We start from the raw sequence: 14,930 nt of genomic DNA, 5'->3' as shown, positions 1-14,930 counted from the left end.
TCATAAAAAAATTAATTAATTACATTATATAAATTTACATTATTTAAAAATTAAACTGACTAATTCTATTCCAGCCAGTTCGAGTCGTGGACCATCGTTTTTCACCTACCCGGCCATTCAGCAGCCGCTAGCGGCCAGTGGCCTCTTGATCGAGCCCCCAATCGGAGTGACGCCGTCGCCCATCGTGGCCGCCATGGCCGCAAGCGTGGGCGGCCTGCTGAGACTGCCGCCCCACGCGCCGCCGCCTCCAGCCTCCCCCGGACGAAAAGAGGTGAGCTTCGTCGAGGAGTCGGCGGTCTGATGGTGATTGGCCAGATGGCTGGCCGGAACCTAAGTGCTCTTCAAGACACCTGTATAAATTTGCTAGCTACCGTTATCTGATGAAATTTAATTAATTACTCGAAGAAACACTCAAATTAGTGGCCTGTGGACATTCTGGGCACCAGTGAGTTTAATTAATTAATTATTCCAGCAAAAAGATGTGGACAAGTGATATTTTGCTTCAAATCCCACGGATGATTTTCGTTAAATGCATTTTTTTAAAGTCGAAATAAGTTTCATTTTAATGCTGGATAATATTAATATTATTGCTACTAAGGAATGTAAATGAACACCATGCTGATTTGTCGCAGCAAATTTTGCACACTTGCATAATGTTAAACTCCATAAATTGTATTTGGCTTGACGCTTTTGATATTAAATTTAGTATTAGCCTGTGTGTGAGCAAGGAAGAGAAATTAAAATACTTGAATTCAAGTATGTGTACATAATATTTATAAAAAGAATGGGTTATCAAAAGGAGATTAGAAAAAAAATCAAATCAAAAGTGAGGTACGACAGAAAGAAATCGACCTTATAACCAAATGTCTGCCAATCTTTGCTTCCATTAAATAGAAATTAAGTACACTTACAATTTATTATAAGTGCTGGTAGATATTTTAGATGAATTAAGTAGCATATTAAAAAAACGAAATCCGGAAAATATTATAAGAAAATTATTCAATTATATTTCCAGTGAATTTAAAAAAAGCCTTCCTTCTACCTTTCATTATGCAACATATTCTCTTAAATGAATACATAGCATTCATTTGTCTTTCCATAGAAAGAGAAACTTTAATATAAAAAATATAAATCTGCATCACATAAAGATTTTTTGTCTGCTTTATGCTGTAGACTCTAAATAATTTAAACAAGAGAGTTTTATTAAAGCAATTTTAAGCTTCAAAACAACCACTTATTACCCCCATTTATTATGAAATACCCAATTGAAATTATTGATAGTTAAATGAAGAAGCCGATTGAAAAATTGGCATCAGAATTCTCTACCAAAGAGCTTTCAGAGGCGTTTCTTACAGAGCAGTATCAAAATATGGCTCTATTTTCAATAAATATATTAATAATTAACCTCCATTATAAATTAATTAATTAATCACCTGTACAACGCAACTAAGTAACAATTCTATTCTGCTTTGAAATAAAAATAAATATTCTGCACAAATAATAAATTACATATATATTTAAAGCATAATTTAACCCGCCAGCACTTGCCACTTCCTGCAGGTTTTTACTCTTATTCCCGTCGCAGACACTTGGTTGTAAGAAAACTGAGGGATATTGTGGCGCGAATTTTCCAAGAAGTTGATTGATCGCTTTTCGCATCAACTCTCGAAAATACGTCATATGTATAAATGTAACAAACAAAAAAAATTATACGGACGCCACTCCATTTCATTTTGCTCACGGTTCAGTGATCCAAGTTGAAGGGAATGAAAAGGGCTATAGCAAAACGCACAAATTCGTACACAGCGCTATTTTCTCCAGCTTTCTTAGGTAAAAAAACAAGAAAAAATGTAACCTTCAACAATGAACATCATAATTCAGTAGCATCGTTTGCTTAGAAATTAATTTAATTTTAATTTTTTAATTAATATTTGAATTTCATCATAATGAAAAACACACAAATTGTAACTGTAGAGATGAGAAGCACTTTCTTGAAAAAAGCTTTCAACGTAATTAATGCACGAAATCTCTATACCCTCTAAAGTAGTGCTCGCCTAAAATAACAGGGTTACTGTATAAGTGATGGGAAAATAACCAAAATAGTAACTTTGTACGCTTCTCAAATTTATATTGACCAGTAAAAAAAGAACCTATAATTTTTTTTGCAAAAAAACATGCAGCTTATAGTGAATTATGACTTGATTTAAGTACTTAAAAAATGGACGAATTAGAAACAAACAAAAAATGCAATCAATACATTACGATGTTCACTATAAAATATTGTAAATATAGTCGTGTGAATGAGATAAGCTACATTTATAGTGGTGTTCCTAAACAAATAGAGGTCCGTCTGAGCAAAAATTGTATATAACCTAGGAATTTTTTTGGCGATATTTAAACATCTTTGACTCATCACTGAACAGTGTGTGTAACGTGTGCATTTAAATAATTAGTTTTTCCCGTACGTACTTTCAGTAATTGGTAAGTTTTAAACATGAATTGAAACCTCATCGCTGACTTGCTAAGTCTTTCACTGTTTCACATATAAACAGAAAAATCACTCGAGTTGATTAAATAAGCAGTCGTCGAGGGGAAATTTTAAGAATATTTTTTCACTGCGTCAAGCGAAAATTTATTATCAAATGTTGTCTGATTCTTTCAAGTGCCTTTTTAGTTGTCTATTATAATTAAAGGATAATTATTTCACACAAGTTTCGACCGAGTGCTCAATATTTTAACCTGAAAAAATAACACACACTCGCAAACTCACAAGAAACTCACTACGAGAAAAAGTTAATAACAAGCACGTCACCCTGTGATTTTGTAAACAAAATATATAAAATTACTAAATCGCATCTCAGTAAAAGCCAGGACATTTTTTAAGCATTGTGTAACAAAGAAAATTTAATTTGAGTAAAAAACGATTCTAGTAGTAAAATGTAGATATGTCCGCATTTGTAGCCTAGTTTTCTGTCAACGATATAATTGAGAACAAGTAATTGACAGAAGTTTTAATTCTTCCTAATAAACAAAAATTATAGTAGTTTGCTACTCCAACACAAATTGTTGGTAGATTAAGTTGGTTGTAAGCATTGGCCATCGAATTTGAACAAAAAATCTCATTTGTAAAAAAGCAACACACACATTTATGCAGCTTTTAATGTAAAAATAAAGAAGTAGTAACAATAATTGTAAGGCATACGTAATTCAATGTTGTTTTCATGATCAATGGTTTTTTAATTCTCATTTATAAATAATTACATTTAATAAAGGACTATGTGCAAAAGCATAATTGTTAGTACTTTCATTTTTACAAAATATGATAACATAAAAATAAAAGGACTGTTTTATATTAAAATTTCCTGATATTTTTATACTGATATTAAAATAATTGGGCTCAATCTTAAATTTACTGTACTTATTATGATAATTGTGAGAAAATTCCTTTTTTTTCGTGCCCATAAAATTTAAAAGAGGAATGAATATACAGAAAAAATTTCATGCCCAGTGATGCCTAGAGAATATTTTTTATTTTAAATTTCCCCATCGCATAATGAAAGATTAATTTTATTAAACTCGACTTTTATATATCGAATCTTAATTTCTTAAATTAAATAAAAACTCCATAAAATCTTCGAATTTATAATTATATTAATTTTTTATCAGAAACACTTGATTATCAATGAATAAGAAATTTTCATCATTTTTTGTTAATTAATTTTTTTATGTATATTATTCTGTTAGCTCGTCTGACACTATGTAATGCCTTTTTCGTATTTATTCCATAATAATTATTCAAGCGAATTGCATTCAATAGCATGCAACACACACGTCTGCCTAAACTGAAGGGGCGCGCGAACAACATAACACATTTTAGGAACGTGCGCGCACTCCGCAAAGTTGGCAACACTGCACTGCAGACGGATGGGCGTTTTATGGCCGCCGTCGAGTGATAACACCGAGGTCTCTGCAAAGACGGCCGGCTTAGTTTTTCCCACAAATATCAGTTAAAAGATTAACGTGGAAGAAAAATTTGTGGGCGAATCGACGCGACTGCATCGGTGCTCGATGTCGGCCGAATCGAAGGAAGCCGCGACCAACGGCGACAGCAACTCGTTCGTCGAAGTTTACAGCGCCGAAAACAACGGCCAGCAATTCCGAAAAGCGGCCAAAGTCGAGCCGACGCCCAGTGCGATTCCCAAAAAGAGGTTCGAATTAGAATTCCCTTGTATTTAAATAGAAAATATTTCATTTTGGAGAGCTTCGCACTGGAACTTTAATTTAAAATTTATCTCTTACATAACCTGAACGATTAATTGTGGGTGCTGAAGAGACACACCCATCAAGGGCCATAAATCTCAATTAAGATTATTAAAAAAAAATTCGCAATATAGTAATAAAAATGTCTTTCTTATCAATCTAGAAGTTAAGGTGGCCTCTTGCCAGTGAGAGACAAAAATATAATTTCATTCAACATGATCGGTCAAAAATTAATTTTCACTTTCAGGAATTTTCTTTTATGTATATACTTAAAAGATTTTAGGTATATTTTTTGAGGAGAGTTTTTTATATTTTATGAATAGAATTTTGTTAAATGTAATTTGTTCTAATGTTTTTAATAATAATTAACAGGCAGGACTTGCTGAAATGGAACGGATGGGGATATTCGGACTCTCAGTTTGCCGTGAGGAAAGGTGTGATTTGGTTCACCGGCAACAGATACCCCATCGGCGAGCTGGAGTTGCCTTACTTCACTCAGTGGACGAAAGACGTATTCAACGTTGACCTGAGCAATCCAATCAAACCGCAGCCACCAATCACTAGTTTTCCGACACCAATCATTAATCAAGGTTGTTTTGAAATTTACTCTTACTTTCGAAAGTTAATAACTTTTAATTGCAGAATTTTTGTCTGAAGTTAAAAATTTGAATTTGTCCGTTTCCGAGGATGGCGAGGACCGACTTTTCCGAGGCCACGGTCACACTTTGCACGATATTTACGTGCTCCGAGTCGGCATGTTTGCCAGAATACCCGATCTAGTCATTTGGCCAGGTAAACTATTGGAAATTTTGATTCGATGATTAGTTTAAAATGAATTTATTTGTAGATTCTCATGCCGAGGTTGTGAAAATTGTGGTTCTGGCTGCGAAATACGATGTGGTCATCATGCCCTTCGGAGGAGGCACCAGCGTCACGTGTGCCAATTCTTGCCCTGAGGACGAAAAGAGAATGATTGTCTCCTTAGATATGTCTCAAATGGTAATATTCTTAATGAATTTAAAAGAAAGAAAAACAAGATGGAGAGTTACATTTTAGTGAAATAACAATAAATTTAAAAATTAATGTAAAATTATAATAATTATACAAATTTAATCACAGGATTCAAGATTGGAAATGACTTTCAAATATCATCCTCTTTGTCTGCTTTTCATATAAAATGAATGCCCATCTTTATACTTTCAAATTTTTAATTCTAATAAACTAATTTAATTTCATCTTTGAATATTTTGCAGAACCGCATTCTTTGGTTAGACCGTGATAATTTGGTAGCTTGCATTGAAGCTGGAATAATTGGCCAAGATTTGGAACGAGAGTTGAAAAAGCACGGCTTTACAACTGGACATGAGCCGGATTCCCATGAATTTTCTAGGTATTTTATTTTGTTAAAAAATTATGGATAGTTTTGATTTTAAAGTTTATTAAATTATTATTATAATATTTAATATAGAATTTTAATTAATTAAAATTATATATTTTATAAAATTTTTTTCCTACAAATTTTTAATTGAAAAATACTCAATTAAAAAAAGTATTGAATAGTTCTGATTGAAGCTAATTGTTAGTTTAATTTATTTTTATTTTTTTAAATTTTTCTCACTTCAATAGTATAGAATTCAAACTTAAATTTATAATAATATAATTCCTGAACAGGTCAGTAAGGAAAAGATAATCTAATTATTAAATTTTTTGCTATTTAGTCTTGGAGGATGGGTGGCCACAAGAGCATCAGGCATGAAAAAGAATGTCTACGGCAACATCGAAGACCTGCTGGTCCACGCAAAAATGGTCACGCCCACTGGAGTTTTAGAAAAAAACACGCAAGGCCCTCGAGTGTCCATCGGTCCCGATTTCAACCACGTCATCCTTGGGTCCGAAGGCACCCTCGGTGTGATCACAGAAGTCATTTTGAAAGTCCGGCCACTTCCGCCTTGCAAGAAGTACGGCTCGATTATTTTCCCCAATTTTGAATCTGGAGTGCAGTGCATGAGAGAAGTCGCCAAGAGAGTGAGTTATCAAATCATTTTGAATTAAAAGACTCATTCATTTAAATTTATTTCTGAACAGCGTTGCCAACCAGCGTCTATTCGGCTTGTGGACAACGAGCAGTTTAAATTTGGCCAGGCACTGAAGGCGGTGCCAAGTTTCTTCGGCGGCATTGCAGATGGATTCAAAAGATTTTACGTCACCAAGATGAAAGGATATGACGTTCATAAAATGGTTGTGGCCACTCTTGTGTTTGAAGGTAAAGTTATATCGTTTTAAATCTTACAATTTAGCTAATTTACATTGATAAAAATCAGGTGAGCAAACTGCAGTTGAGGCTCAGGAGAAGTTGGTCTACGAAATAGGCAGTCAGTTCGGAGGAATGCCGGCGGGAGAGGTCAACGGCCAAAGGGGCTATGTTCTGACATTTGTGATCGCCTACATCAGAGTATGGAGAAAAAATTTGTGTATTCCTTTGGATTTCCTAATTGAGTATTTCAGGATCTTGGGTTTGACTTCAACATTGTGGCCGAGTCTTTTGAAACGTCCGTACCGTGGGACAGGACACTGTCTCTGTGCAGAAATGTCAAGGGAAGAGTTACTGCTGAGTGCAAAGGTAATAAGGAGAAAACAATTATTTTCTAAATTCTCTCCTTGCTCTCTGCATAAATCTTTTTTAATGTGATTCTTTTTTATTTCGACAAATCTTTATAATTTAAAAAAAAAAATCGGAACAACAAATAATTATAAAAACAAACAGGATCATTCACATCTTGTCATGATGACATTTTTAAACTGCAATCTGGGTCTCGGGTCTGATCTAGTGCAGTATTTTTTTTTTGTCATTACAGTAATGTCTAGAAACTTACTCAGCATTTTTTTTTTACAATGTATCATATATTTTCTCCATTTATTGCACATAAAACATTATTTTAATCAGTTGAACTTTAAATATGTTAAAAAAGACATAAGTATTAAATAATTAAGAAATATTACATATTAGCTTTTTTATTATTATTAAATAATAATTTACATTTCAAGTATTAAGAAAAAATATTTTTAAACTCATAAAATCCTTGGAAAAAATTGATATAATCAATTAAAATATGACTCTTTCTTCAGCCAGGGGCATTCACCACTATCTGATCACCTGTCGAGTGACTCAAACCTATGATGCCGGCTCCGTCGTCTATTTCTACTTTGGCTTCAACTACGGAACCTTCCCAGACCCTTGCCACGTTTACGAAGAAATCGAAGAAGCTGCCCGAGACGAAATTCTAGCCAGCGGGGGGAGCCTTTCTCACCACCACGGAATCGGCAAAGTGAGGAAGAAGTGGTACCGCCAGCAGGTCTCCAGTCAAGGCGTGCAGTTGTTCCGTGCGGTCAAACAAAAGTTGGACCCCAAGAATATATTTGCCAGCGGAAATTTGGACTCCGGCAGCCACGAGCTGCAAGCCAAATTGTGAGTTGGTTGCCATTTTTGTTGTGATCAAGATGATCAAGTTCCTTCCTTGTTCATACTTTTGCCATTGAGTGTTTCTTGATAAAGAGCTCAAATGATGTGATCATTCCAACTTTGTAAGCTTGATCAGCTTTTGATCCTATTACTTTTAGTCTACAAACATTCTCAAATTCGAATCGTATTGGAATGGTCCCGATTTATTTATTCAACAGTATTATTTGAGATCACAGTTCTGCTAGAGCGTTGAATTTTTACCAAGCTTTTAAAGCTAGAATGTGTTCATTTTTGAAGTAGAAAAATGCCCCAGTATTTTGATTTTACAACGATTTAGTCATCTTTTACCTATTTTTTGTTGAGTTTGCTAAGTTGAAATATTACTATCCTATGTTGAACCAAAATAATGATAAAGATCACAAACGAATCTTTTTCTTTTACACTGTATTTGTAAAATGAAAGTGATAGTATAAATAAAATTTTGATTGTCCTCGATATAGTCATAAAATTTGTTACCGCCGTCTTGTATTTGCATGAAAGTTTTGTCTCCCTTCTCTTGGTACAAAAAGTAATAAACCAAAGTTGCTTTCAGATGATATGTGTGCACATTATGCAAAATCAGGAGTGTTTTATTTCGATTGACCTCAAACTGATAAAAAAGAAACTTTGCTCTAAACAGATAAGGAAGCAAACAATAATGTTTATGTTAGTCCGGCAGTGGCAGTTGCAGCGACCGCCTGTTGCTTATTTCAGGAAGAAGAACCTGAAGTATCACAACATCCAGTTCACCGAGTCCGTCAGGTAGAGGGGGTCTGAGCCACCGACAAAACAGACTTAACAGAGAGCATTTCTCTCCGGCAAAGGCAGCCGAGCGCACACAAAATCTCAAGCAGGGTCTTACATTCGCCATGCCGTCTCTGGGGTGTCAGCAGGGTTTCAAACCCTTTTTCGATCTCGACTCGACGGAGCACTCGGTGCGAACGGAACCGTCCATTTCTCAAGAGCTGCTCAATTATTTGGTCAAAAACGTCGGGCAGCAGGTGAGTGACCTCCAGGGCAGGCCCGTTATAAGAACGACTGCAGCCGCCGACTCGGAAACTGAGCCAAGGGGCGCTCCAGCCACTCCACCTGGCCCACAATCCCACATTTGCAGGTGTGAATTTCTTTGTTTTAATATTTTGTACCGTTCTCTCATCAGCGCACAGTTAAGTCTCTGATGCATGCATCACGGTAAAAAACTACTTTCATTTATAAATTGTACCGAAATTAAATTTATTTTGAAAGTTCGAAAGTCGGCTGCTTTTATAAGGCGTCTTCCTTCCAAAATAACAAGCCTCTTACAAATTACAATTGTAATAATTGAATATAGATAATAACATAAAAGAAGACACATGTTTTAAGGTCACCCATGTAATGTTCTATTGTTATTCTGAACGTAACGTGTTCAATAATAGAATTGCTTCCTCGATAATTGTTTGGCGCGCAGATGCCGTTCAATTTCAATTGCCGCATTATTAAATTTGTATCTCTCTCTCATCAATTGTCTTATTACAGCGTGAATCTAATTTTAGTCCACGAGATGAAAATCTCAAGTAACGTATAAACGTACCGTCATCAACAATAGCGACTCTTTGTCATGACATAAATATAAAGTGAACAATATATTTAATACAAAAAAGAAATTATGCAATGGGATATATGCCAGTGGTTAAAAACTTTGATGGTTATTTGAATTTAAAATCGGATTTTCCTTGATCGGTTTTGTGAGCTGTTAAGAAAAAAACAATATCCCTGCGGACTGCAGCCATAATTCAAGAGCTGCGAAATCATTTTGACAAGAGAATTAATACAAAAATCAATCTTTAATAAAGATTTTTTTTTAAACTTTTAGAATTTTGCGTGAAAATTAATTTAAAGAGCGCTACATTTTACACAAAATAATTTCCATCACAAGTAGAGCTGAATTAAAAATTTATAATTTTTATAACAAATTAATTTTTCTAATAATATTGGTCGGAATGTTGAAACGTGTGTTTTGAGCTTACCTTTCTCGTCGACAAAAATGTTTGTATTTTTTTTTTTTAATTTGAATTCAACTGTCTTAGAGAAAAATTATTTTGAGTTAAATTTTATCTTAAAATAATTTTACACAAAAATTGTTAATTTGAAAATAAAAAATATTTTTTAAAGATTGATTTTTGTACGACTTCATGTCAAAATGATTTCACAGCTCATGAATTATGGCTGCAGATATGTATTTTTTTTTTTTTTTAAACAACTCACAAAATGCGTCGAGGAAAAGCGGATTTCTTATTCAAATTACCATGAATCAACCCTCTCGATCGTGAAATTCTACCACAAAATTCAAACCTTTTGGTTTTGATCAGTGAGGATGCTTTTTTGAAAGCACGTTTATATTTTATTCTCCTCTTACGCAACAAAAGCTGACCTCTACGCTCAAAGGTCAATTCCAAACCGGTCTGACTGCGAGAATCTTGCTGCGAAGGAGTCGCATTTTTTAAATAGATACAACGCACTGAACATAGAGCTGCTAATTTTGGCGATGAATCATAAAAACTTATTTTAGCGCGATTGAAAGTTCAAGCAAATATTTTGTTAATTATTGCAATTCGTGTGCTACTTTCGCATGCTTTTTTGTGCGAATCTCAATTGCAGCCTTGGCAAGGTAAAAGTTCAGAGAAAACAAAAGTAAATTAATACCTGTTCAAACATCTCACAACTCGTCGATTGCTTATATATTCACGAACGCGTCATGATGAGAAGTTAAAAAAAATCGACACAATCGGGCAGTTTTGTAAAGAGAAATTTAATTATTTAATTAGTTTCCTAAAATTTTATGCAGATTTTTCTCCAGAATATTTTCTTTTTGAATTGGCTGTGATAATAATTAACAAAATTGAATTAAATCAGTTGAAAAAAAGAAAATAAAAGTAGAGTAAAAAAATAAACATCCGTACAACCTTACTTAAGATCAAGTAAGGCAAGTTTGAACTTGAAAAATTTTTTAAGTCTACATAATGCATTTTTAATTACCATTGTTCACCTGAGCGTGCAAACAGCTCTCAAGGTGTGAATCATGGATCTTTTGTGTGACCAAACTTGTCTGTGTTTGAGAAGCTGTTTAGTACGGGAACCGCGTCAATTTGCCAGTGTCATTTGTTCCAGTACTTGAAGTAAAATTAAAAAAAAATAATGTACTTCAATGTGTGTATTTCCTAGCAGAGCTGCCTTAAATTCACGAGGTAAAAAAGTAACAAGAGGCTCTTGATTTTCATAACCAAGAGTGCAAATCATTTTGTGCATTGTCGCGCGCTGCTGCGAATTTTAAGTACGAGGTACCAAACGCCGCTCATTGAAATCTCCTGCTGTCTCCCTCACTTTACACTGAATTGAGTGAGAAGCACGAAATGAATATAAAAAAGAGACAGGTCCTGCTTTATTGTGTCAACACAATTAACATTACGTACAAGAATATTTACGTCATTTAAAATTTACCCATCCTTTCTTCTGTCGGATGAACGAATTTCTGAAGGGAAATAAAACAGTTAAATATAAAACAACAACCAATATTATGACGTGCAGAGATTGGATTTAAAGTCTTTGCTCTTTTTCATAAAATTAATATGGTGTTAATTCAAATCAACTATTATTAACACAGTTTAGCTTAAAATTAACTTCTGTTTTTTATAAAACACACCATATTTGCATAAAATATTATTTACTATAGTGACCGTTTTAAAATTTCTGACATTTAATTCAGAAAATTTCTAGTCACGGTAAAATTAAAAATTTTAAAATATAAACAGAAAAAAATCGTAAAAAAAATGAGTCAAATATTTATAAGCTAAAAAAAATTGCTGACAAAAATGCGATTATTTTATGGAAAAAGGGTACAATATTCTCATCCCTGATGATATGTGGCATTAGGCTGAGTTTAAAGTAGGTTAGAAAAGGATGAATGCAAAAAAGAAATTGAAAGAGCAGTTGGCTGGATGCTGATGCGGCGCGGCCGCTAATTGAGGTAGACAAAAACTGACTTTCTCGTTGCGCGGCACATTTACTTTGTTTGGTTTTGATTTTTTTGCAGCTTCATGAAGCGTGCGCCTCTGAAGTGGCAAAAAGAAGCCAAAGTCATTCAGTTTCCCTTTCAAAATATGGATTTAACAATACAGCCTAAGCCGCAAGCAGTTTTTCAATAGCATCGGTTATCTATTTTCACTTTCTATATGTGCTTCGTTAAAAATAAACAATCAGAAAAGAAAGACTTATTATCTATTAATGTTCTTTGTTCATAAAACTAAATTCATTATGACGTGACCTTTTGAATCATTGCAGGATTGACTCTCGCTTTCGTGATGTTGGGAATCGACAAAATAGTTTTTTTGAAGGTAAGGCTTAAATCATTCCATGCTTTCTATTTAGCAATTAAATAACCTTTGAAAAATATAGTTTGCCAATAAAAAAAAAAAAAAACAAAAAAAAATACTTTTTATATAAGGATGTACCCTGAGATGTACCAAAATTGCTTCTTATACTAAGTTAAATAATTTCAACTATGAATTTTTTTTCTTTTTAAATTCTATGTTAACTTCAGCAATAGAGAAGTCCGAAAAATTACTTTAGTACACTTTCATAGTTAAAAAATTACTCTTTTATAGAACTTAATTCTAAAAAAAAGTATTCAACATTGAAATTCCCGGAAATTCCAATTTCCAATCTTCTTTAAATAATTGTGGAATAAATTAACTAAGCCCTTTTGTAATAAAAGAGGTGCCGCATTATGAATACACTGTCTGTACGTCGCATGTTTAAATAAAGAATTATTCCACCGAATTCCTCGCTGATTTACTGAGTAAATGAATGTTTTAGGCCCGTTGGAAGAAGCCGTCTCTGAACAGGGTTTTACCAAATTCATTTCTACAACCGTGCCGTGGGACATGTGCGCAAATTTGTGCAGAGCCGTCGACCAGTTCTTTCAGCAAGAGTGTCAAAGTAATAATTAATAATTTTTTTAATATAAAATTAATTTCTTTTTTCAAATTAAAAGTTGCCGGAGTGCTTCACCTTGGAGCAGCATGTCGAATCTCGCCAAGATCGACTCCATTTGGCGCCAACCTGATTTTCAGCTTCAGGTTTCCGTGTGAGGTGCCACCACACGTGACTAATCGACTCATGCATTCTGTGACGGAGCACATTCGAGCCAACACCGCGGGGGCACCGATTCAGAACGCGGCGGATTTTCCAACTTGCAGACCTGCTTTTCATACCAGTAGCAACTTCTACTCGCCGCAAAAAAATAGCGCCGTCTTCACACCTGACATTCAATTGTACAGTGATGAAATTTTGCTCAAGTCATCTTTGTGATAATTAAATTCTACTTCTGAGTAAAAATCATGTGATTCAGGTGCAATTACTCATGAGAATTATTAATGAGACGAGGAAAAAGCAGAAAAGCTGCCTTTTTCTATTACAAAAGAGATTTGCTTATTGTTGAGTATAAAATAAAAATGAAGACTTTTGATATATTTTTATATTAGATGAATAAAAAAGTTGATCAGCATTACCATTTTACTCATTTTTTTGTCATTCGTAGAAAATTTTAGACAGAATAGAAAAATTTATTAAACAAACTTCTGTGTTCGAATGAAAACTAAAAATCGCTTAAAATGTGGGAATTTTTTCTTCTGATAAACACTAATTATTTTGAATGAAAATTTAACTTTTAAAAAAATATTTATATTTTGCAACTGTCATCGTTTTTACAATTGAGGGAAGAAAATCTTAGGTAAAAAAAAAAACGGAATAAAGGGTTGCTGCCTTAATATAATGAATAAGTCGCTAGGAACATCCGCATAATTTGGACGTAATTTAAAAATAATGACATGCCTAGTCACGTTTGTGTATACTTATCACAGTTTTCACAGTAATTGCATTCCAACCTATGGAATAAAGCTTACAGATTTGAATTTCTCTATCCTCTGTCTCCATTGCCCTTGATTTTTCGCCAATTTTTTATAGCGGTTTTTCCTATTTAGAGAGGAGAGGTATATTCTATAGAATGCATTCTCGGCTCCTCTTGCAGAGTGAACCTGCAGATGGCGTACCTTTCAGGTGCGAATCTCGCTTGCAAAATTAGCAAGCGCAAGGTTGGTGCTCCACCTCACGAAGAACTTCTGCACTCGCGAATTAAGTTGAACACCGCGAGGAGCGTCGAAGATTGAAAACTAATTTTTTTCGTTACAATTAAAAAAAAAATTATTGTGCTAAAAATGGCCTGATTAGTTGGAAGGATTTTTGTGTGAATAAATTTGAGCCAAAAAAGTAATATTAATTACGGATTTTGTGCTAAAAACAGGCTTGTTTAATTTTTTTTAAATTATTAATAATTAATACATTAATTGGTTACTGTTTGATTCCAAATGACGAGACATTAAAAAAAAAATGCAAAATGGGAGAGTTTTGATTAATAAATATTGATTATTTCTTGCATTTATCGAAGACTCTAAACTTGCAAGAAATTATGAATAAATAGTTCAAATAATAAATGGTTTTCAGTGTAATAAAATCATTCGATTAACAATCGGACCGTAAAATTTACATTGAGCTTCTGTGAGTGCAGCAATGATGCAATGACAGAATACAATATATATACAATTCTAAAAATTCAGTGAAGTTGTTTTTAATAATGAAACGTTGTTAATTGAACGTGTTCTAGAATTATAAAAAAAAATTATATTTATATAATTATAATTTTTTTTTAATTTTGTGTCCCTAAAATTATCCATACTTTGATTTTTAATTATAATTTTATTATTGCGGTTTATCCAACGCAAGCCTTCTGATGAGAGGAATAATTATAAAAAAAAAATAGGAATTATGAGCAGAAAGGGCTTGAAATTTGATTGTTTATTAATAAGATTCATATTAAAATTTCATAAAAAAAGCACAAACTGTACATACGTCCACTTTGTGGGCGCACCCATGCATTTCACGATTCTCTCCTCAACACACAATGTATGAGCTCATAAAAGTCAGCCACTTGTGTAAAGCGTGCAAATCCTTTTTAAAGAAAAATGAATTCTCCTTTCCTGCTCACACATACCATTTCAGCTTAATTTTGAGGCCGAGCCGTTCGAGATAAAAAAAAAGTGTGTATTGTGCGCGTGCAGTGCGAGCCGCGCGAGTGATC

At 33.7% G+C, this 14,930-nt stretch overlaps 3 protein-coding genes across 3 annotated transcripts in view; all 3 read left to right on the top strand.

Annotated features, from left to right (window-relative positions):
• LOC132194657 (blood vessel epicardial substance-like) overlaps positions 1 to 3,282 on the top strand; it is a 36,597-nt gene extending 33,315 nt beyond the window's left edge. Inside the window, exon 10 of the mRNA XM_059616077.1 lies at positions 75 to 3,282. Coding sequence (XP_059472060.1) covers positions 75 to 301 — 227 coding nt within the window. The 3' untranslated portion in view covers positions 302 to 3,282. The remainder of the gene's footprint in view (positions 1 to 74) is intronic.
• Positions 3,283 to 3,918: 636 nt separating this feature from the next.
• LOC132194739 (alkyldihydroxyacetonephosphate synthase, peroxisomal) lies at positions 3,919 to 8,332 on the top strand. Its single transcript, XM_059616217.1, has 10 exons — positions 3,919 to 4,208; positions 4,633 to 4,850; positions 4,903 to 5,052; positions 5,108 to 5,259; positions 5,514 to 5,650; positions 5,979 to 6,285; positions 6,346 to 6,523; positions 6,582 to 6,712; positions 6,766 to 6,880; positions 7,387 to 8,332. Exons 1-10 carry the CDS (start codon positions 4,069 to 4,071, stop codon positions 7,728 to 7,730), a joined length of 1,872 nt encoding a protein of 623 aa, XP_059472200.1. The 5' UTR covers positions 3,919 to 4,068; the 3' UTR covers positions 7,731 to 8,332.
• Positions 8,333 to 8,428: 96 nt separating this feature from the next.
• On the top strand, positions 8,429 to 13,301 carry LOC132194740 (uncharacterized). The gene is made up of 4 exons (XM_059616218.1): positions 8,429 to 8,873; positions 12,077 to 12,129; positions 12,611 to 12,733; positions 12,789 to 13,301. Exons 1-4 carry the CDS (start codon positions 8,629 to 8,631, stop codon positions 13,103 to 13,105), a joined length of 738 nt encoding a protein of 245 aa, XP_059472201.1. The 5' UTR covers positions 8,429 to 8,628; the 3' UTR covers positions 13,106 to 13,301.
• The last annotated feature ends 1,629 nt before the right edge of the window (positions 13,302 to 14,930 follow it).

Source organism: Neocloeon triangulifer, unplaced genomic scaffold (assembly GCF_031216515.1).
Source record: "Neocloeon triangulifer isolate White Clay Creek 2 clone unplaced genomic scaffold, ASM3121651v1 ptg000008l, whole genome shotgun sequence".
NCBI classification, from domain to species: domain Eukaryota; kingdom Metazoa; phylum Arthropoda; class Insecta; order Ephemeroptera; family Baetidae; genus Neocloeon; species Neocloeon triangulifer.
This window is presented reverse-complemented; position numbering and strand designations above follow the sequence as displayed.

What these genes read in the sequence shown, in the direction of transcription:
- LOC132194740 (XM_059616218.1), top strand. Translation starts at nt 8,629, where the DNA reads ATGCCGTCTCTGGGGTGTCAGCAGGGTTTCAAACCCTTTTTCGATCTC. An exon ending in ACAAAATAGTTTTTTTGAAG is followed by an intron (nt 12,130 to 12,610) that starts GTAAGGCTTAAA and finishes TGAATGTTTTAG; the next exon opens with GCCCGTTGGAAGAAGCCGTC. An exon ending in CTTTCAGCAAGAGTGTCAAA is followed by an intron (nt 12,734 to 12,788) that starts GTAATAATTAAT and finishes TCAAATTAAAAG; the next exon opens with TTGCCGGAGTGCTTCACCTT.
- LOC132194739 (XM_059616217.1), top strand. Translation starts at nt 4,069, where the DNA reads ATGTCGGCCGAATCGAAGGAAGCCGCGACCAACGGCGACAGCAACTCG. An exon ending in GGCCACTCTTGTGTTTGAAG is followed by an intron (nt 6,524 to 6,581) that starts GTAAAGTTATAT and finishes GATAAAAATCAG; the next exon opens with GTGAGCAAACTGCAGTTGAG. An exon ending in TTGTGATCGCCTACATCAGA is followed by an intron (nt 6,713 to 6,765) that starts GTATGGAGAAAA and finishes TGAGTATTTCAG; the next exon opens with GATCTTGGGTTTGACTTCAA.